At 43.6% G+C, this 22,523-nt stretch overlaps 1 protein-coding gene across 1 annotated transcript in view; it reads left to right on the top strand.

The window, feature by feature from the left end:
* Window positions 1-22,523, top strand: part of LOC138772403 (rho GTPase-activating protein 39-like) — a 73,873-nt gene that overhangs the window by 25,354 nt on the left and 25,996 nt on the right. Inside the window, exon 3 of the mRNA XM_069952777.1 lies at window positions 19,781-21,020. Coding sequence (XP_069808878.1) covers window positions 19,781-21,020 — 1,240 coding nt within the window. The remainder of the gene's footprint in view (window positions 1-19,780; window positions 21,021-22,523) is intronic.

The following is a 22,523-nucleotide window of genomic DNA, read 5'->3' as shown; positions in this document are numbered from 1 at the left end:
TCACTTAAATTTTAACAATTTTTTTTGCACGATAGTCGTCCCATGTAAAAGTCCCTATAGACTGTGACTGTATCTTTTGTCTACTCTATAACCGCACTCTATCTAAAAGATTAAAACTCTGTCGACTCCAATATTTAGGAAAAAGTTGTGGGATCCAAAGGTGCGAGATATTAAAGGGGTACTCCAGCTAGGGGGCTATTTTTTGATCTGGCCGGGGAGGAGGTGGCTGAGAGAAAAGACGTCCACTCACCTCCCTGGTTCCAGCGGCGGGTCCCGTATTGCAGCGCTCCGGTCCCCGGTTCCCGGCCGCTTCCTGGTGTCTGACGCGGGCCCGAGATGTTACGTCTCACGTCCGCTCAGCCTGTCAGTAACAGAGGCGGGATCCGTTTTAAGTCCGAGACGTCATGTCTCGGGCCCGCGTCAGACACCAGGAAGCGGCCGTAAACCGGGGACTGGAGCGCCGCTATACGGGACCCGCCGCTGGAACCAGGGAGGTGAGTGGACGTCTTTTCTCTCAGCCACCTCCTCCCCGGCCAGATAAAAAAATAGCCCCCACGCTGGAGTACCCCTTTAAGTAGTAAAGACAGGTTCACACTGCGTTTTTGCATTCCGTTTTTTCATCCGTTTTTTGCAAAAAAAATGGATGAAAAACGGATAAAAAAACTGATGCATTTGTCTGCATCCGTTTTGATCCGTCTTTCCATTGACTTCCATTATAAAAAAAAGGATCAAAACAGATCCGGTGTTTTATGACTGACACAAAAATGTAGTCGACATCATTTTGTGTCCGACAAAAAAAAACGGATCCGTTTTGATCCGTTTTTTTTATAATAGAAGTCAATGGAAAGAAGGATCAAAATGGATGCACACAAATGCATCGGTTTTTTTTTCATCCGTTTTTTGCAAAAACACAATGTGAACCTAGCCTTAGGGTTATGTCCTCTTAGTGGAAAGATGAAGTCACAGAAGTTTCTGCTTTAGCTGGTCATACCATTAAGATGATTATCCCTCCTGTCTTTCCTATACACATGAACATCTGGTATGGCTGAACGTTGTGTTTTCCCTATATTGGGGGGGGGGGGGGGGGAGATAAGCTGTAGCCGGACTGCTCTGAGATGCCCCGAGAAAAGGGTTGGGCAATGAAAACCCATCACACCTGACTCTTCTCTCCACCAACAGATGAGGCCCCATATACTGTTGGCCAAACCCTCCGCCTTACCTTAATATCCCCGTACAGCTGGGCATGCATGTTCACTGAATGGGGTCAAGGGAGAATAGATTCTCTCCAAAGTGTCCAGCGGAGGCCATCTTCGTTGAGAACTAAAGATGAACGCAACTGGAGCATGCTTGAGTCGGATCGTTCGGCATTTGATTACCAATGGCTGAAGAACTTAAATGCCACCCTAGAAAGTCCTGAAAAACATGGATACAGTCATACGCCAAAGGCTAAACTTTAACATTAATCCTTTTCAGCCGCCCGGTATCCAAATGGCAAATGATCTGACTCCAGTTGCGTTAATCTCCGCTGAGAACATAAGGATCAAGCATATTAAAATCAACCTTACCCGACTCTTCGGCAGATGTCAGTGGAGACTTGGGAAGCCCCCCACCCCCATTCACGTTACAGTCAGCCCATTGCTCAACTTCATTGAAGAATACCTCCTAGCCCCCCCCCCCCCCCCCGAGGGTAAATATCCCTCCCCAAGATTATAACTAATTCCTATTGATGGACTGGTCTTGTTTTATAGTTTGTAGCCCGTAAACGTAAATCTTTTTAGACTGTCCGCTAGAGTTAGGGGCCGATTCAGGAGATTATCGCTCCATGTAATAGAGACAACGATCAGTCGATGACAATGATCATCAGCTGATCGTTGATTTAGGTTGGACCTAAAATCGTCGGGCACTGAGCGCGCATCGCTAACTGTAATAGCGATGCGCGGCTGACGATTGCCCAAACATATGACACCTTACCTCCACCCACTACCGGTCTTCTCTCTTGTGCTCTGCAGCTTCCCGTTCTTGGCAGCTGCAGCGTCCGAGTGTTCTGTCAGCTGACATGCCGCTCAGCCAATCACAGGCCGCAGGGGTCCTGGGAAGCTGCGGAGCACAGGAGAGAAGACTGGGAGCGGGAAAAGCTAAGGTATCAGGTGTTTGGGCAAGGGCTGCATGGACATCGCTAACGATGTCCATGCAGCCCTTACTGCCCGATTATCGGGCCGTCGAATAGGTCCAGTAAACGAGCGCCGATCTAGCACTAAAATGATTGGGCCGTAGTTGGCCAGTGTAATAGGACCCTTACAGTGGTATTCCTGTCCTCGCAGTTGCTTCCTGCACCGACAACCTACAGCATATTTTGGCAGGACAATCATTACTGTGAAATGCAACACTTGGCATGAAAAAGCCTGAACGAAAACCATCTAGATGTAACCTTGCTGCGCCAACGGGAAGAGTTTGATGTCTATCGGATAGAGAACGTGTAAAGAAGCCCTGCATGTGAACCTCCTGGTGGTGGCTCCTGTGCAGGCTGGTAGCGGAGCCGCCTGGCTTTCACACTTGTGGCTTCATATTGGTGGCCGTTCTCCTGGGCGCACATAAAATACACAGCCCTCTCGGCTGGCAGAGACACAAAACATTGGCTGAATAGAGCAGCTGTTGGCGGATTCCGTGCAGTCAGCAGATCTAAAGTGTGCGTATCTCACTCCCTTCTTACAATGGATTCTTTCATGAGCTGCTTGTAAAGTCCATCCAACGAGGAGGACGGACAGCTGCGCCATTGTCTTCTCGGGAGCTGCTGAGGAAACTTCTCAAGATGTTTTTCAGATACCATCACTGACCCAAGACTGTCCACTGTGCACAATACCCAGAACTGAGGTAACAGAATTTATTTTCGAGAAAATTAAATTAAAAGGAAAACCTCAGAACGTTCCTCATACAAATCCCGTTAGATTTAACGAGCTTTTTTGAAACCTTGTTGCAGTCAAACCAAAGGGCTGCACGCAGATCATTAGCGATGTTCGTGCAGCCCTTGCTTTAAAAGTGAAGTTCATACATTACCTCTCCACGCTCCCTGGTGTTCTTTGTTTCTGCTTGCTGTCTGCAGTCTCCGGTGGAACTTCAGAGCTGGTCTCTAAAGAGACGGGCCACTCAGCCAATTACTGGCTGCGGTGGTCCTGTCCCGGCCAGTGATTGGCTGAGCAGCCGGTCACTTCAGAGACCGGCTCTGAAGTTCCACCGAAGGCTACAGGCAGAAGCAAAGAGAATATACTACTCTTTTGGCCGCCATGCACATTTGAAAAAAGTTGGCCAAACCCATTGACTCTCTAATGTGTACGGGAACCTCACAACTGAGCATTGAGTTCAATTTAAACTGTCTGATCCCTTTGTTCTTGGGGTGATAAGTCTCCACTACCAAAGAGTAGGACAGTGGCTTACTCCTGGTCAACCATTCAAGGATATGGGGGGATCGGGATAAATAGCATCCAGCCCAAAAAAAAAGTTCAACTGACAACTATTGATGAGGTATATGGTCCCTCTAGCCTACTTTTTTTTTTTTTAATACATTTTTTTTTTCTAAAAACTCAAATTTAGATTTTCAGTAAAAAAAAAAAAAAAAATAGTTGTCTGAAGTGTATGAAAAAGAAAATGTGTCAATATTCTGACCAGCCTTAAAGGGGTTAGCCAGGATTAGTAGAAGCAGTTACCTTTTAGTCAAAACAGCGCCACCCCTGTCGTCAGGTTGTGTGTGGTATTGTACATTTGACTCCATTTACTTCAATGGAACTGAGCTGCAAAACTGCATCCAAACTGAGCTGTTTCTAGAAACCAGTGGCTATGTTTTTCCAAGCCTGGATAACCCCTGTAAAATTTAGTGATTACGTGTGTGTGTGTGTGTGTGTGTGTGTGTGTGTGTGTGTGTGTGTGTGTGTGTGTGTGTGTGTTTTAAGTTTTTGGGGTTTTTTTCCTCCCCATGATTTCACTACATGTTAAACTTGTTTTGAGGATATAAGGTTTAAGAATAGTCTTGTGAAAGTTTGTAGTCCAGAAACTTAGGAACAAAAACTGCAACGCTGAAACATTAAGCCGTTCATTGGACTTTATGAGCAAGTCTGGATTTTCGGTGGTTAACTTCACTTCCTTTTTGTTTTCTTATGTATATGGTTCCTCTTATTAAAAAGGGTACTCCGAAGGCAAATCAACTGCTGTCAGAAAGTTATACAGATTTGTAATTTACTTCTCTTTAAAATTTCCAGACTTCCAATACTTATCAGCTACTGTATGTCCTACAGGAAGTGGTGTATTATTTCCAGTTACTCGCTGCTGCTACCTCTGTCCATGTCAGGAACTGTCCAGAGCAGAGAACCTCTCCTGCTCTGGACAGTGCCAGACATGGACAGAGGTGGCAGCAGAGAGCACTGTATCGGACTGGAAAGAATACACCACTTGCTGCAGGACATACAGCAGCTGATAAGTACAGGAAGACTGGATATCTTTAAATAGAAGTAATTTACAAATCTGTATAACTCTGACACCAGCTGAATTAAAAAAGAAACTTTTTCTCCAGAGTACCCCTTTAAGAGACCAAGCCCTCTAGAAAACGTCCATTCTCGGATGATTCTTTCTGAGGACTGTAATTATTACGCAAAGGGGGAGATTAATCAAACATGGTGTAAAGTGAAACTGGCTCAGTCGCCCCCGGCAACCAATCAGATTCCACTTATCTTTCCTCACAGACTCTTTGGAAAATGAAAGGTGGAATCTGATTGGTTGCTAGGGGCGACTGAGCCAGTCTCACTTTACACCATGTCTGATAAATCTCCCCCATTGACCTTTCTGCCCCACGTGAACCCGACCTTTGTTATATGTCACTTGTGTTAGTATACTCCTGTGCTCCATCCACTCTCTAAGGGCAGGTGCTGGATGGGCCCAGAAATAGCTCCCGGTCTGTGTCCCCACAGCAGGTGCGCTGACTAATTCAGTATGAAGAGAGATATGAATCAGAAGCGACAGCTGTTATTTGTGGTGGAGATGCCATCTTGGACTCGTCTACAATGTACATTATATGTCTGTGGGATAGGAGACCATATGTGTATGGAGTAATGGATGCCGCGCCAATGGAATGACCACTCTGGTGACGCATACTCACTTTCCTTTCTCTCCTGTAGATTTTAATAAATTTGCATTTTCTTCCTCTCTTGAATCACATTTTAAATATTAAACATTTTAACCCTTCAACAATTTACTGCCACTCCATTAAAGAGGTAGTTCAGGGGGTAAGAAAATCTTCCAAATCAAAAAATCTCCAGTCTTCCAGTACTTATCAGCTGCTGTATGTCCTGCAGGAAGTGGTGTATTCTTCCCAGTCTGACACAGTGCTCTCTGCTGCCACCTCTGTCCATGTTAGGAACTGTCCAGAGCAGCAAATCCCCATAGAAATCCTCTCCTGCTTTGGATATATCTCTTACGGTCCCCATACACTTTAGACTTTAGTTGGCCTTACCCGCCTAAGCTGTATGGGGCTCTCCAAACAACCACCAACAGATGATGTTAGTGGAGATTGGGTTTGGCCGTGATGGAAAATCACTGCCGACCAGGAAAGAATTGCCCAATAATGTTCAATCCAATTATTATTATTTTTTTAATTCTCACACTGATATTGTGTGATTTTATAGGCTATGACTCTATAAAAAAACGAAGGTGTGGGTTAAAAGGGATTTATTGCCATAACACCTAGTCAGATTGCAGCTCTAATATCCGCAGCCACACTACACTGCCTTTCCAGGCTCGGAGCGCCATAGATTACTTTACCAGTACTGCCTCATCTAACATACAGCCATGTCACAGACGTGTTACAGAGCTTATCCAAGATTAGGAAAACATAGCTGTTTTTTTTTTCCAGAAATGGCTCCCCTCTTGTCATCGTGTGTGGGGGTATTGCCGCTCAGTTCTATTGAAGTGAAGCTGAGTTGTAATACCTCACACAGCCTGAGGACAGGGGTGGCGCTGTTTTATGGAGTTCTTCTAATCCTGGATAACCCTGTTTTTCCCAATTGTGCTTAGAAAACTGAAGGTATCAATGTGACTGGTGGATCTGACAACTAGTCTACCCTCATAATAATATATATATAATATATATATATATATATATATATATATATATATATATATATATATATATATATATATAATTTTTTTTTTTTTTTTTTTTTTTTTTTTTTTTTTTTTCTTTCCTCCAAAGCATTCTTCTATTTTTATATTTATTTATTTTGTAAGACTAAACAAGGAACTTGTGAAAAGAAAAAAGAGGACGTGTTTTTTTTTTTGTTTTTTTTTGTGTGTCTATATTTTCCCCAAAACAAGAAGAGGACCTTTCCCTTGGTTCTCTAGACATGTGCCTCTGCCTGTGTCATACCAATCTTCTGATGGTGTCACTTGATGGAATGTACAGTACAGTTTATATTTCTTCATGGTGATATAGTTGGCTACAAATGTGGATGATTGAATTTTTCCATCTTTACATTATCATCTTAAAGGGGTTATCCAGCAAAAAAAAAAAAAAAAAAAAAATCCTTTCAAATCAACTGCTGTCAGAAAGTTATATAGATTTGTAATGCTGCGTTTACACGGAGCGATACACGGATTATCGTTTGAATTTGCGCGATAACGATCGAATTCGAATGATAATCGTACGTGTAAACACAGCGAACGATCAAACCACGAGGGAGAAATCGTTCATTTTTGATCTTACAACATGTTCTTAAATCGCCGTTCGCAAAAAATTCGCAGATCATTCCGTGTGAACAGTCGTTCACCGATTTTAACCTATGTGAGAGATAGGCTTAAGCGATCGCAAAACGTACGATATATCGTTCCGTCTAAATGCTGATCGTTATTAAAAAAAAATCGTTCATCGTACGATCGGGCGAATTATCGCTCCGTGTAAACGCAGCATTAGTTACTTCCATTAAAAAATCTTAAGTCTTCTCATACTTATTAGCTGCTGTATGTCCTGTAGGAAATGTGTTATTTTCAGTCTGACACAGTGCTCTCTGCTGACATCTCTGGCTGAAACAGGAACTGTCCAGAGCAGCAGCAAATCCCCATAGAAAACCTCTCCTGCTCTGGACAGTTCCTGTCTCGGCCACAGATGTCAGCAGAGAGCACTGTGTCAGACTGAAAAAAAAACAACATTTTCTGCAGGACATACAGCAGCTAATAAGTATGGGAAGACTTTAGATTTTTTTATGGAAGTAACTTACAAATCTATATAACTTTCTGACAGTTGATTTGAAAGAAAAATTTCAACCCCTTTTAAGCAGAGATGGGGAACCTGTGGCCCCCCAGCTGTTGCAAAACTATAATTCCTATCATGCCTGATACGTTAGCTGTCCGGGCATGATGGGAATTGTAGTCTCTGATCTATAGGCCCTATTAGATGGCACAATCTTGTGGGGGAAGCGCGCGCCGAAATGTATTGGCCACCAATAGCAGCATGGTGTCAACTGCACCCTGTAGCTGCACTATGGAGCCGTGCCCTAACTTTGTAGCTAGAGATAAGCGAAACTACAGGAAGTTTGGTTTTGCTGGACACTCACACATTTTATCAAGTGCTTTGGGCCTATTTTTAGGTGAATAAATGGATTTTCCAGTACTCACCAGCCGCTGTATGCCCTACAGGAAGTAGTGTATTCTTTCCAGTCTGGAGAGCCACAGTGTTCTCTGCTGCCACCTCTGTCCATGTCAGGAACTGTCCAGAGCTGGAGAGGTTTTCTATGGGGATTTGCTCCTGCTCTGGACAGTTCCTGACATGGACAGAGGTGGCAGCAGAGAGCACTGTGTCAGACTGGAAAGAATACACCACTTCCTGCAGGACATACAGCAGCTGATAAGTACTAAAAGACTCAAGATTTTTTAATAGAAGTAAATTACAAATCTCTAACACTTGCTGGGACCAGTTGATTTGGTGTTTATTCCTACTGGGCTATAGGCCATGGATATAAGCCTAAGTAGTTGTGTATTGCAGGAAATTATCATGCGCATAGGTTTCCAATCTTAGCAGCTCTTCTCTTCCTGTTTACAGAATTGAGATTCACACAAAGGCAATACACAACGGCCCTTGTTCCTTAGAGGGATTCTTTTACACATGACTTGTAGCTAATTCATCTTGCGTAGAGACATGGATGAGGCGGCATATATGTTTGAGTCTCTGGGACGTCTCCCTGATGGGCACCCACTTGATTTTATTCCTCTATCTGAATGAAGATGATGAGCGGAAGGACGTATTAGATGAATTGTCAATCATCCATTGACGGCCTATTTATTAGCCTTTTGACTCTTGACCCCGGGGCAGCAATTTTGTAAAAGCGATCAATACTCAAGAGAATGTAGTCTATTGGTTTAATAGGAATGCATTGGCCTAAATAACTATCCTTGTCTCAAGTCACTTGTTAGACTACATATATTGGTGCGGCTGATTAAACATGTTCACCTTTAAGGGCTCCTTCTTTATTTTAAGTATGAGTTTGTATTTGTAAATCCCAAAATATTTTGTTAAAGGGATAAAAAAAAAAATTCAAGTCAATTTGAAAAATTTCAAGTCTTCCAGTACGCTTCAGCTGCTGTATGTCCTGCAGGAAGTGGTGTATTCTTTCCTGTTTGAGGGTGGGTTCACACTGAGGAATTCTCACGGATAAATTCCGCGGAATTCCGTCAGCTGTACGCGCTCACGGCCACGCACCTTTCCGCCGGCTCCATAGACGCCATTCTATGGGCCGGCTGTTTCCGCATTCCGCCGAAAGAATTGACGTGAATGCGGAATACGCCCGTGCATAGAATGGTGTCTGAGACACGGGCGGAGAGGCGTGTGGCCGTGAGCGTGTACAGGCGACGGAATTCCGCAGAATTTATCCGCGAAAATTCCTCAGTGTGAACCCACCCTGACACAGCGCTCTCTGCTTCCACCTCTGTCCATGTCAGGAACTTTTCAGAGCAGTAGCAAATCCCCATAGAAAACCTCTCCTGTTCTGGACAGTTCCTGGCATGGACAGAGGTGGCAGCAGAGAGCACTGTGTCAGACTGGAAAGTATATACCACCTCCTGCAGGACATACAGCAGCTGATAAGTACTGGAAGACTAAAGATTTTTAATTGGAAGTCATTTACAATTCTGTATAATATTCTGTAACCAGTTGATATGAAATCAATTTTTTTCCCACTGGAGTGCCCCTTTAAATTTAGGCAAGCTGTTAAAGACGTTAAAACCTATCTCTGTAGTACACAAAGCAAGCTATAATATCAATGCTTTCTTCATACATACATATATATACACACCGTATTATATGGCGTATAAGGTGACTTTTTAACCCCGAAAAATCAAGGTTAAAGTCGAGGTATGGTCGCCCCATACGATGGGGGGGGGCTAAAAACCAGTTAACTCACCTAGGGCCTGTTCCCGGCATATAAGGCGAACCCCTGACAATCTGCTTTAAAGTCAGGGGACGTCTTATACCTCCAGTTGCCTTATAAGCCAGAAAATACTGTATATATATATATATATATATATATATATATATATATATATGAAATATTCCAGGCTTCACTCTGGTCAGTTCCTGTAGATGGTTCGGAACCACATTCCAGTAAAAAGAATGTTACACCCCAGAAAATCCCCCCATCTTGCAGAGGCTGCCACCATTTTATTCTTCTCTTACCTTATAATATACAAATATACAGACGTCTCTCGTGGCCGTTAACCTTTGAGTCCTAGTTTTTTTATTAACTTACAAATTCTTTGGGGTTTACTTAGTGCTAATGGTAAGAATGCTTAATCCCGGTCCTGAGTGACCTTAAAAACCTGGATTTCCTGTTCTGCTAATCAGTACAAGTGAGTTATTAGCTGTTTAGCGTCTAACCTGATTATTTTTCTAATTATGTTAAAAAATGTGTGAGAACGGACAAATCCCTCCGCTAAGTGTATATGTTACTGCTAAGAATGCTCGGAAATATTTCATTTCTATTATACTAATTTGCTTTATAAATACCAGATTGTATTTATGCCTCTCATATGGGATAACTTTTCAGGATAAGTTGTTATGCGTGCGCAGGAGGAGCGGCGCTATTTCTGACATTACATAGAACTTATATATGGCATTTATATCTGGTTTATGCTCTGCAGGATTCTATTATCTTCAATTGTTCATGAGGTTGTGGATAGAGGGTAGTCTGTATGATCACTCCCATACACTACACTACTCTATATACACACACACACACCCACAAATCCATTTCACCTGTGTGTTTATACAGACTCCTAAGGAGCTGCAGCAGCATGGAGGACATAATAGAGCAGTACTGTACAGTCTTAGCTGTGAATTAAGCACTGGAGTGACAGCCAATGATTAGGGTCCTGTTCCACGGACCAATGGGGGCCAGATCAATAATGTAAACAAGCGTCGATCTGCTAGATCGGTGCTCGTTTACTGGGCCTATTACACGGCCCAATAATAGTTTAGGCCGATGTCCTTCCGATGTCCTTGCAGCCCTTGTTTAAACACCATACTTTACCTAAACATGTTGCAGGGCTCCTCCTGTGCTCCTTCTGCCCCCCCCCCCCAGGTCCCGCGCGCAGCAGCAGCTTCGGTGCGGCCTGTCTGAGCTGACAGACCGCTCAGCCAATCACTGGTTGGGCGGTCCTGGCGGAAGGAGCGCAGGAGAAGACCTGCAACATGCTTAGGTAAAGCATGGTGCTTGTGAAAATTGTCGGTGGCCCGCCGAGCATTGCTATTCCATGCAGCGATGATCAGCTGATGACACAATCATTGGCTGATCATTGTCTCTATTCCACGGAGCGATAAGCGGCCGATTAGGCCAATTATCGCTCCGTGGAATAGGACTCTTACAGTTAGTGTCTGTAGTCTCTGTATATCTCTCTGCTCCCACTCCTCTCTCGATAGATGTATGTATGTGTGTGTGGGCAGCACGTAATCTGATCTCCCAGTGAACTGCTAATCCATCTTGTAAACAGAAGATAGTATTGAATAGGTTTTTTTAGATGGAGATCAGATAGGAAGAAGCTTGATAAGACAACAATGAAGCATTTTTCTCTCACAATTCGTGTCGAGCAGAGTTGCCAAGCTGTTTGGGTCCAACAACTGGCAATGCTCGGCATTGGAGTCCCGCCATCTGGAGAATTTAGATGCTGCCCTAGGGCTGCCAGAAAAAAAAAGGATAGAGCCTATGGCCCAAGGTTGTATCAGTGTTTTTCAGGATTCCCTAGGGTTGACTTTTGCAAACTTTGTTGAAATAGGTGTGCCCATTTCAATGGCAGCTCCCATATTAAAGAGGTTCTCTTGTTCGGCTCCTGAGACCCCATCAAACAGCCAACTTTATTAAGGGAAGAGGCTGCTACCCATCAATTTCTTCTTCAGCAGTAGCCTTATGGTATTTTGCATGGCTACTGGCTACTACAGATGATGTATATTCTTGTAATATTGTTAGCAGTTCTACAACTGCTGAACAGATTGGTGTATTACTTGCATCATTATGTTCACTGTTCTCCTAATATGCAGGAGAATAGGATTCTTGCCACACCCCTTCCCCCACCCTCTAGCTGATTGACAGTTGACTGCCTATATACTGCATGGATAGATAACTGCCAATCAGCAGCTGGTGGGCGGAGTTTCCTGCCTCTCATGAATATCCAGGACTACTGAGCTCATGCACATAATGGAGAGGACTACTTATTGTCCATGTTATTCAGGAGGATATCTCTGGATCAGTGGAACAGAACATTGTAAGTGATACATCATTCTGTTCAGCTTCTCTGTCACTAGTTTATGCTACCCTGAAATAGGACAGCCTAACCCTACTGACAGAGTCTCTTAAGTAACCGGACCTTGGAGAAGAATGCTGCTGCTAAGCAGAACAACAGTCTCTCGGTAATCACGACAATTGTTAGCACCTCGGTGAACAAGTAGCTACGGCAGACATAAGAATTCATTCTAGTGGAAATATTGACTCTTTGCGCTAAAAATAAATTCTCCGCTCCTGATGAATGGTGCTAATTCTAGGAAGGCCTCCTGAGCGCCAGCCGCGCCATTTTCTTAATGTATCCAGTGCTAAACATAGAAATAATTAAACAGCAGCTTAGGTTAAAATAAGTAAATATGTAGAGGAGGATGCGGCCGGGAGAAGTTATGAAAAGATTTTATACCCTATATTATATGCGGTGTGAACAGTGAGGTGTGCGTGCTATAAAATACCGTATGGAATGATGTATAATTAAATGTTCTTTATTAGATTTAGGAGTATTGCTGGGGAAATGGGCAGAGGGTTGGCCCAGCATCTGTGCAGCCTGTACATCTGCACCACGGCCCTATAGGTAAAAGCCTCATCCAATTGTATTACATTGAGTAAGGGCCCTATTACACGGAGTGATAATCTACCGAATAGGGGCCATTCAGCCGATTATCACTCAAAGATCAAAACCTAAAATCATCAGTACGTGTGATAACTGTGACGACCACCGCGGCTAGTGATTGGCTGAGCGGCCCTTCAGCTCAGACAGGCTGCAGCATGCGGGGCCTGGGAAGAGGCAGTCCACAGGAGGAGCCCTGTAGTGTGGATAACAAATGTATACTGTTAAAGCAAGGTCTGCAAGGACATCTGTAATGATGTCCGTGCAGACCTTGGTAAACGATTATCAGGCCGTGTAATAGGCCCAGTAAACGAGCATCGATCTAGCAGATCGGCACTCGTTTACAGGGTTGATCGGGCCTCCATCGGCCCGTGTAATAGGACCCTTAGAGGGACTGAGCTGATGACATTCATAATTACCACTTTTAGTTTATTTAGTTTATTTAACACTTCGAGTTTATTTTTAACCTGAAATCGATCACCATATTACGCAGAACGATAGTCGTTAGTTACGATTGTTCCTATAATTGTTTACTCCACCTGATCCCAGCACATGAAGGAACGATGTGGAATTACACCGAACGATTAGTGAACGAATGCAGAATTACAGCGAAAGATTAGTGAACGATTAAAGAGGTACTCCAGGCCGGGGGGGTATTTTTGAGGATTGCCGGGAAAGGGGGTGGAAATTGAAGCCGGAGGTCACTTTCCTCCCCCGTTCCAGCGCCAATGTCCGGATCGCGCCGCCCGGTGCTCCTGTCCCACGGCCGCTTACTGGTCAGAGCTACCGACGTGTTAAGGCAGCTCTGGTAAGTGACCCCCCGCTTCAATCTCCACCCCCTCCCGGCGATCCTCAAAAATACCCTCCGGCCCTTTAACAATGAACGATTTTTGGTTGGTCATTTGATCGTTGCCTGCATTTATACAAACTGATTATCGTTTGAATGTGAACGTTATAACGATAATTTGCACAATAATCGTCAAGTGTAATAGGGCCCTTACTTAAAGGGCATGTCTAGGATTACATACATGTAAACAGCTTTCTTCCAAACGTAGGGGCATACCCGTCCTTAGGTGGGGTGTGGTATTGCAGCACGTCCACATTCAATGTTTAAATTCAAATTTGACCTGAAATGCTAAATATCCAAAGAAGTTTCCGGCACTCACCAATCTTGCGGAAGTTTGAGAAATTTATTTACAGTGCATCCTAGATAATAGACTTCCTACCCCAGCTTGATCTCCGCAAGGAGACATACTACCTCCGTAGACCCACATCAAAGACCTGTCACCCAACCAACTAGCCGGTGGTAACTGTGTAGCTACCCCTAATAGGTGGCACTAGAAATCTGTCGCATTTGAATCCCGCTTCCTGGAGGAGGTGGATGCAGCCTGCTGATCCTTTCCACAAATTCGACCAACTCTAATAGACAGCATCAGCCATTTCTCCTTTCCACTTGAGGAGCTCCTTGAGGCGGCATTACACGACCGGAGCCACTGAGTAAATGAGTCCCGATCTACTATATCAGGGTTTGTGTACAGAGCCTATTACATGGCTCGGTAATTGTGCGTTCATTTCCTGCCCTCAGCCTTTCACTGCCAATAATTGGTCCTTTTAGCAAGCACCGAGGGACTCGCACGTAGGCGATCAGCGCTCATATTAGGCGGCTATTTGTCCATAAAATGTAAGTTTGTATTTACCTGTGTAGGTAATGTGCCACAGTATTAAAGGAGAATTCCAAGCAGGGAGACATTTTTCTAAACTGCCGGGGAGGGAATGGGTAAAAAAAAAATATGTACTTACCTCTTCGGCTCCAGTGCTGGTGTCTGCATACCACTGCCCCAGCCACTTCCTGGTCAGAGAAAGGAGATGGGACATGATGTGGCAGGCCTGCTTAGTCAGTCAGCGGCTGTAGAGGTGTCCCGCCTGACACGTCATGCCCCAGTTCTCCTCTTAGACCAGGGAGTGGATAAGAACCGAAGCGGTTGCAGCATGTGTGCACCAGCACTGGAGCCAAGGAGGTAAGTACATTTTTTTTTTTCCATATGCTCTCTCCGGCAGTTTTGAAGAAAAAAGTCTCCCTGCCTATTTCCCAATTAAGGTCTCCATACACCTTATACTTTTGTCGGCCATACTCTCAGCTCGCAGCAGGTTCAGCCGCTTGCATAAGGTGTATGGAGCTCTCCTGACAAACCACCGAAAGCTGATGTTAAAACACTGTGTGATCACTTTGTTCTGGGAGAGATAAGCCGTTGTTGAAGCTCTCCGTCTGCAGCTTTACCCTCCCCTCCCTGTAAGGAACACAGGAACACCCGGCTGTGCCAAACATCCCAGTGTACAGTATTGACAGGGACCGGACAGGTGAGATAACCGACAGTGGAACGCTCCTTCGGCCATCAGTTATTGAAGGTGTATGGGGACTTTTAGGCTACAACTAAGGTCACACAAGGGACAGTAAATGCAGCATAGCTTTAAATTAATTTTTCATGCCTGTTTTTGGTCAACCACTAGAAGCTACTACTGAAAGCAATTGTAACGGCGGTTGCGGTGACCATTGTGTACATAGGGGAAGTATCATTGTGTGACAAGACTAAACTAGGCCTATTAGAGGTTAAATTATACTTCCCAACGTTCATACTGTATATAATGCATCTTGCTTTTGGAACATGCCAAGAAACCGCCGGCCATCCTTACAGCCAAATAAAGTCATTTTGTCAGCCGATTACTTCCAGCCTGTACTTTTTACATTACAGACTAGACTAGTAGTATTTACAGGAGACCTCCGACTCGGTAAGGGTTTTATGTCTCTTACATAAGGTTTCTATGACCTGCCCTGAATAACGTATTATGTGTTTCACAGCTGGATCATATCTCTAATCTCTCTTGTATAACTTACAGGTATTAGCGCCATAAATTCCATCTATCCTGTAATACCCATAAATCTTCTCAGTCAATATCCATCGGTAAAGTCGCTCCGAGCTTATGTCGTCGCATTGCAATAAAGAGTTTGTTTTCTCAACTATAAATAGGGTGGCATTTTTTTTTTTTTTTTTTCGGCTAAGGCTCTATTTCCTGAAAGCAGAACATAATAAAACATGTAATTAAAGGCTGACAATGACAGGAAGAGCTATCCTGGGGAGCAGGCGGTAGGGAAAACCATACCAGAGAGCTGCGGCCAGCCTATTTTGGAAACCGGGGAGTGAGAGTAAGAGGTGTGTTAAAAAAACAGGAGTTTATAAAATGAGCAAAGAAGTTCTGGCTGGATTCATAGTAACCTTTAATATACAGGATAAAGCGAGGTGGACGGCGGACAACCTGGAGGTTTACTGATGGTAATAGCGTGGACACAGGCAACATTCGATAGGTAAGTATATTCATCTGGGCAGCTTTTACTGCAAGCCTGGCAGGGGCAAGAAAGGGGTCCATGGAGCCTCGGTTGTGGATCTCAAAAGACAGGAATATTCAGATGCCTCCAGGAAAGGAAAACTGTTGCCAAGGGGTGCCTCCTAGTATCCTACCCTGATACCTAGCTCCTTAAGTCCCATTTGGTTGCAAGTATTGGGACACAAATAGGGAAATGCCAGGGTGGTCCCTTTTTGCTTCAAAGTCTAACTCTGTTGTGCGTATTGCGACATGACACAGGAAATATCTAAGCCAGGCATCCACCCACAGACAGCTGTTTCGGGATATTGCCCCTCGTCAGCGCAGAGTAGTATTCTGGCTAAAAGAGTCAATGAATAGTAGACCAACAAAACACAAGGGAGATCAGCAGAAAAAAAAGCCTGATCTCCCAGAGCTCAGTAATTGTTGTATTTTGTAAGCCTGGCAGGGGCATGACATTGTATTCCGATCATGTCCAGACTTGTAGACCTTTAGAAGACATGCCCAGACGCATTCAGAAAAATATAAGAATTTGTCCGTCCATTCACAAAAAATGTTGCCAAAAACATATGTGAATTTGGTACATGCACTGCCGGTAAGAGAAATATTCTGTAATATTCGGCAAGTTTGACCTATACAGAATTTTTCTTTTTGAAGTTGGGTAAAAGATTTTATGTGCACTTTAATAGAATTCAAAAAGTCAAAACAGCATCCAAAAAAAACCTTCTACAATAACTCCCTAAATAGGGTGTCCAGCCTAAATAGGTTACCTACACACCTACATTATTAGACTTTTAGATAGCATAAATGTCTAATTCATGGGAATCCAACTGTCGGGACCTCCAGTGAGTCTAAAACCAGGGTTGTTAGTCCCCCATTTCCACCTCCGAATGACTTGGTCTTTCATCATTTCCCGTAACCAACAGTGTGTATCCTTATTTCTTTGGAAACGGGTAACTGGGGTACTCCTCTCTCCATTGTTGACTGTTCTAGTGGTTGAACCCCATGGAGAAGTACAACAGATCAAATAATAAGCCCCAAAGGTTCTTAATTGAGGAGGGCTACAAAGTGTGTAAGACACAGAACTTTGTATACGATGGATCATGAACAATCCGATATCAAAATACTGCTGTATGGGTCAATTGGAGATCTTACTCATTGGGATAAAACCAGGCACGGCTTACGACATTGGTTATTTATAGTGTACTGTACTTTATATAACATGGGGAACACAAAAAAGTATTGTTATCCTTTTTTCTGGGTGGAAAATGTGAATTGAGCGTGATGACTGAATGAAGAGCAGAGGTCAAGGCCTTCACTGGCCAACCGCAGCAGTCACCCTCCAAATCTCTAATGCTTTACTGAAAGGGACAACAATGGGGACTTTCTTTTTTGCATGATTCACAGATGAAGTAAAGCTTGGTTGGTTAATAAAGTCAGTTTTCTGATACATTCGGTGGATTGGCGAAAACGTTAAACATTTAAACATTCGCTTGGTTCCTTAATTTCATTTCAAAATTTATTCATCGGTTTTGTTACACTCTCATCATCCTTTTCAAGGTTTTAAGATTTTTGCCATTCCTCCTTTTTAGTTATCTCTTTTTAAAAGGAGAAGTCCAGCCATTTTTAAAATATGGCAGCGGCAGGAGGAATTTGATCAGGAGTCCTAACTAACCTCTCCTCATGCCCGCGGTTAGCAGCGGGACCAGGCTTGGGACCCCCACCAGGCTCCCGGATTTCCGACAATTCATGACCTGGCTCATGGACTGGCCACTCAGCCAGTTAGTGAGTGGAGTGCTGTGCATCACCCGGAACAACTGACCAAACCCTTTGTTCTTGTAGAGAAAAGCCGCTGCTAGACAGGTCTGACAGCGGTTTACCCCTCCTCTTTCTATTCAAAGCTAGACCATAGGGATTGAGAGAGACAGCCGTTGGATGAGCGAAATATTTAAAGGGAACCCGTCAACATCAAAATGCAACTTCAGCTATCGGCATCATGTTATAGTGCAGAAGGAGCTGAGCGGATTGATATATATCTTTATGGGGAAAGATTTGATAGAACTTGTTATTTATTTATTGAAATCTCTGATATTTCCATACTAAAGAGTCCAGTCCATTGAGTGACACCGCCCACTGGACTCCTTACCACAGAAAAAGCAGGGATTTCTATCAACAAGTTATACTGAATCTTTTCCCATTAAGTTATATATCAATCTGTTCAGCTCTTCCTGCTCTATAACATGATGGGGATAGATTAGATAGCATTGTCTTGGTAACAGGTTCCCTTTAACCATTTAGGGCCCTATTATATGGGGCAATATCTGCCAGATGGTTACCCTATGTAATAGTGTCAGCAATCAGCCAATGAATTTAGCTTGATGGGAGTTGTAGTTTTGCCACCCCTTTAGAACAAGGCTCACTTCAGTCGGCCTTTGGATAATATGTACAAAAGATGCAGTAGGTGAAGACCATACCGCTTCTATAGTGGCCAATATATAAGATGAATTATACCAACGCATTCGTTTTTTTGCCTTTTTTTTGTTTTTCTCGCTTTTTTTAGGGATAGGATGGGTATTTTATTAACTCCTTTCAGCCGCCCGTGTTTCCTACCCCCGCGTCTCTCTTTGTCTGTAGCATTAAGAGAAATTTATCATAACAAAAGCCTGATTGTGGCCCCTTAAACCCAACTCCATTTATCAGGCTCCTATTTCCTGTTGTCCGCATTAGGGTGGTTCCACCCTGCTCGGCCTCTGCCAGGCAATTGTGTGAGAATGGAGTTGGGAACAGTACAAGAATCCCATTGTTGTCATAATCTGACAGCGGATACACAAAGGGCCGAGTGTGAAGGACATCAGAAAATCTCTCCGAAGCTTTCCTCATTCCACCGCTTCAGTGAACCTCGTGTTTCATTGAACCTGTGTTTTTAAACCGCTCCGATATTACATTAGGGATGGAAGCTTTGTCACAGCTAAGGCTAATCTGTTATATTTTATAGATCTCATAATCTGTATACAAAAAGAAAAAAATCAAATTCAAGTGCCAGAGATTTGTCATTTACATCTATTAAAAAAAAAATTCAAATCTTCCAGTACTTATGAGCTGCTGTATGTCCTGCAGGAAGTGGTGTATTCTTTACAGTCTAACACAGTCCTCTCTGCTGCCACCTCTGTCCAGAGCAGGAAATGTTTTCTATTTGCTACTGCTCTGGACAGTTCCTGACATGGACAGAGGTGGCAGCAGAGGGCGCTGTGTCAGACTAGAAAGAATACACCACTTCTTGCAGGACATACAGCAGCTGATAAGTACTGAAAGACTGGAGATTTTTTAATAGAAGTAAATTACAAATCTCAGGCCCTTTCTGGTGCCAATTGATTTGAAAGAAAAAGTGCTGAACTATCCCTTTAAAGGGGTTATCGGAATTTAAAGTAAAGCAGCTATCTAGTTTACTGTCTTCCTTAAAACTTTACACATTTCACCTGAGGTCTCAGAAGTTTGGAGCTCGTCCTGTCCTGTAAGCTGTGACGTGTTTTCATAGCCTCGGGTGACAAAGAGCTTCCTCCCCCTCCCCGTTTCTTATTCACCTGTATTAAAGGGGCCGGCTGTCTAGATTAGATCATTAGCAAAACCAGCCCCCGTCTCTACTCCATAGCTAATAAACTGAGCCAGACAGCCAGCCCCTTCATATAGGTCACCAACACAGGAAGGAGGAGGAAGCCCCCTACCACCTGAGGCTCTGACAATGCATCAGAACTTACAGGAGAGGAGACTCACTTCTAGGACCATGTGACTGCAGGTAAAATGGTGAAATCCGTGAATTATTAGTCAATTGCTTTTGACATACAGAACATGTTTTTGTTGTAAATAACCCCTCTAAATTTTGTAAAAACCTTTAATAAGCATGATAGTATTTATACTTATGTAACTATTACAATTTTGGGCTTTTAAATATATTTTTTCTTTAATTGTTTTTGTATCTTTTTTCTTTATACAGGTGGCAACCTGTTCCCGGGACCAAGGCGGCCATGCTGGTGAAGGTCAATAGTCTAAGACAAGTCCCAGTCTCTCCCACCTGTACACCTCTTCAAAGTGGCAACCCAAAAAATTCTTTAGGCAGAGTTTCCGGATACGCTCAGCCTACCTCCATGCAAGGAAAATCCGGAGTCGACCCAAAACAATCAATGCAAGTAAAGAAAACAGACAATGGTGGATTCTGTCTGGTCTTGACCAATGGGGCCACATGTCAAACTCCACAGAGGACTCCAACAGGAACATTACAGCCCTCCTCCCCTAGGTACGGCTCCCCACCGCCTATATATGATGAGCCGTCTTTAGATTCTCCAATTTACGATGAGCCTCCCGCTGAAATGGACTTTGAGAGCATGACTGTACAGTCAATGTCACCGCCCGTATCCCCAACAAATAGTCTGCAGAGCCATTCACAGACTCCAAAGCTTCTGCCCTACCCGGGTCATCCAGGTAAACACAAGAGGAACCCTTCCGCTACAGAATACAGCCCGGCAGGAAGGGAATATATAAAACACATGGTCAATGTTGACCAATCGTCTAAACAACCTATATCTCCTACTGGATCTCTCGATGCCCATCCCAAACAACAGCCTGGTCCTTTGGCCTTAAAAGACAGCTTTAAACATTCTTGGAGGGTCTTGGAGGCTAACGTTCTCAAGAACATGGAGGCTCACCATAACCGGCAAAATAGTCTTCCTCAAGACTACCCCACAGTGGTAAGTCAACAGGACTCTGGATATTCTACAGGCCCATCTCCTAGCTTGAGGAAACGGAAAGGAAGAAGACAAGGGGCGGCTCAGACGCGGCCTGGCTCAGTGGGCAGCAGCAGTGAACTCAATGCACTAAATGATAAACTAATAGCAGAAATGAGGTCGGTAGTCTGCAGACCGACTGCCGTAAGGGGCAGCAAGACCAGCTTGGACACGGACATGATAGAAAACATTGCCCCAGATAGTAACAAGGTGCGCTTTCAGACGGACTCCTTAAAAAACTGCGTAGGCAGAGGGTCAAGGGACGACCTCACATCAAGCAGTAGGTCTTTGTACAGACTTGGACCAGAAGTGAGAGACTGTAAAGGAGAAACGAATAGTCAACCAGAAGTGGTACGACAAAAACGGACCTACGAGAAGATGGACTACATGGAGAAGAAGGTCACCAGCCAGATAAGCTTACTCTCAACAGAATCGATAAGAACAGCATCACAGGTAATTTAATTTTTTTTATACTATATTGAAAAAAAAAACACTAAGTATGAATAACAATTATTATATCTTTATACCTTGTTGGAGGATTCGGGCCCTAAGCCTGTCTGTCTATCCTGAAGCCTGATTTGTGGCACAGATCTTGTAAGGCTTTGTGCACATGTTGTTTTTTAAGGCTCATTTTAAGCCCCAAAAACAGCTATTTTGTCTGGCAAAAAAATATCTTAAATCTTGAACTTATGTTGTTGTTGTTTTTTTAATATTATTATTTTTTCATTAGCTTTTTTATGTTTTTTTTTTGTACTATTGGCCCATTTTTGACCTCTTTTCAAAATCTTTTAAAATAATTTTTGATAACTTTTTTTCAGTCTTTTTTAAAGCCCTAATACAGCTCTTTAGAAATGATACAAACACGTACAGACAAGTAGAGACATGTACAGACGTATTTTGACACGTTGTGCTTATATCCAACAACTACAGATGTAACGTGGCTGCGAACTAAGTGCCTTTGTTACACTGAAGTCAATAGAATCTAAAGTGAAAAACATTTTATTTTTTTATTCTATTATAGATATTCTGTTGAAGGTCTCTATCTATGTAAGGTCCCCTTGAGGGCACTGCACCTGATACTTGACAGATGAGGCATACTGAGTATTATTCCTGGAAATAAATACCTCAGTTCTTGGAGAAACTCATTTGTTGTACAATACCAGCCATGTGGTGCCCCATATTGTGCTAACCTGGGTGTTTTCCCTTTTATATGGTACCATAAACAGTGCGCTTCCTATATAGCGCCAGCCACATTAGGTCCAACACACAGTACCAGTCACATTGTGTCTATTACACAGGGCAAACCACATTGGTTCCATCACACAGTGCCAACCACATTGGTTTCATCATACAGTACCAGCTACATTGTGTTCTCCTTACAGTTCCAGTCACATTGAGTCCATCACACAGTACCAACCAAATTTGGTCCATCACACAGCTTGTTGGGATTTACCAATCAGATTCCACTTTTCATTCTTCACAGATTCCTTGGAAAATGAAAGGTGGAATCTGGCTACTGGGCCACTTCTACTTTACACCAGTTTGATAAATTTCCCCCATTGTGTCCTCCACACAGCGCCAATCCCATTGTGTTCTCCACACAGCGCCAATCCCATTGTGTTCTCCACACAGCGCCAATCCCATTGTGTTCTCCACACAGCGCCAATCCCATTGTGTTCTCCACACAGCGCCAACCCCATTGTGTTCTCCACACAGCGCCAACCCCATTGTGTTCTCCACACAGCGCCAACCACATTGTTTCCTTCACCAACCACATTGCATCTTTGACAGAGCACCAACCCCTTTGTGTCCTCCACACAGCGCCAACCACATTGGATCCTCCACAGAGCGCCAACCCCATTGTGTCCTCCACACAGCGCCAACCCCATTGTGTCCTCCACACAGCGCCAACCACATTGTGTCCTACACACAGCGCCAACCACATTGTGTCCTACA

This window comes from Dendropsophus ebraccatus, chromosome 14 (assembly GCF_027789765.1).
Source record: "Dendropsophus ebraccatus isolate aDenEbr1 chromosome 14, aDenEbr1.pat, whole genome shotgun sequence".
NCBI classification, from domain to species: Eukaryota; Metazoa; Chordata; class Amphibia; order Anura; family Hylidae; genus Dendropsophus; species Dendropsophus ebraccatus.
This window is presented reverse-complemented; position numbering and strand designations above follow the sequence as displayed.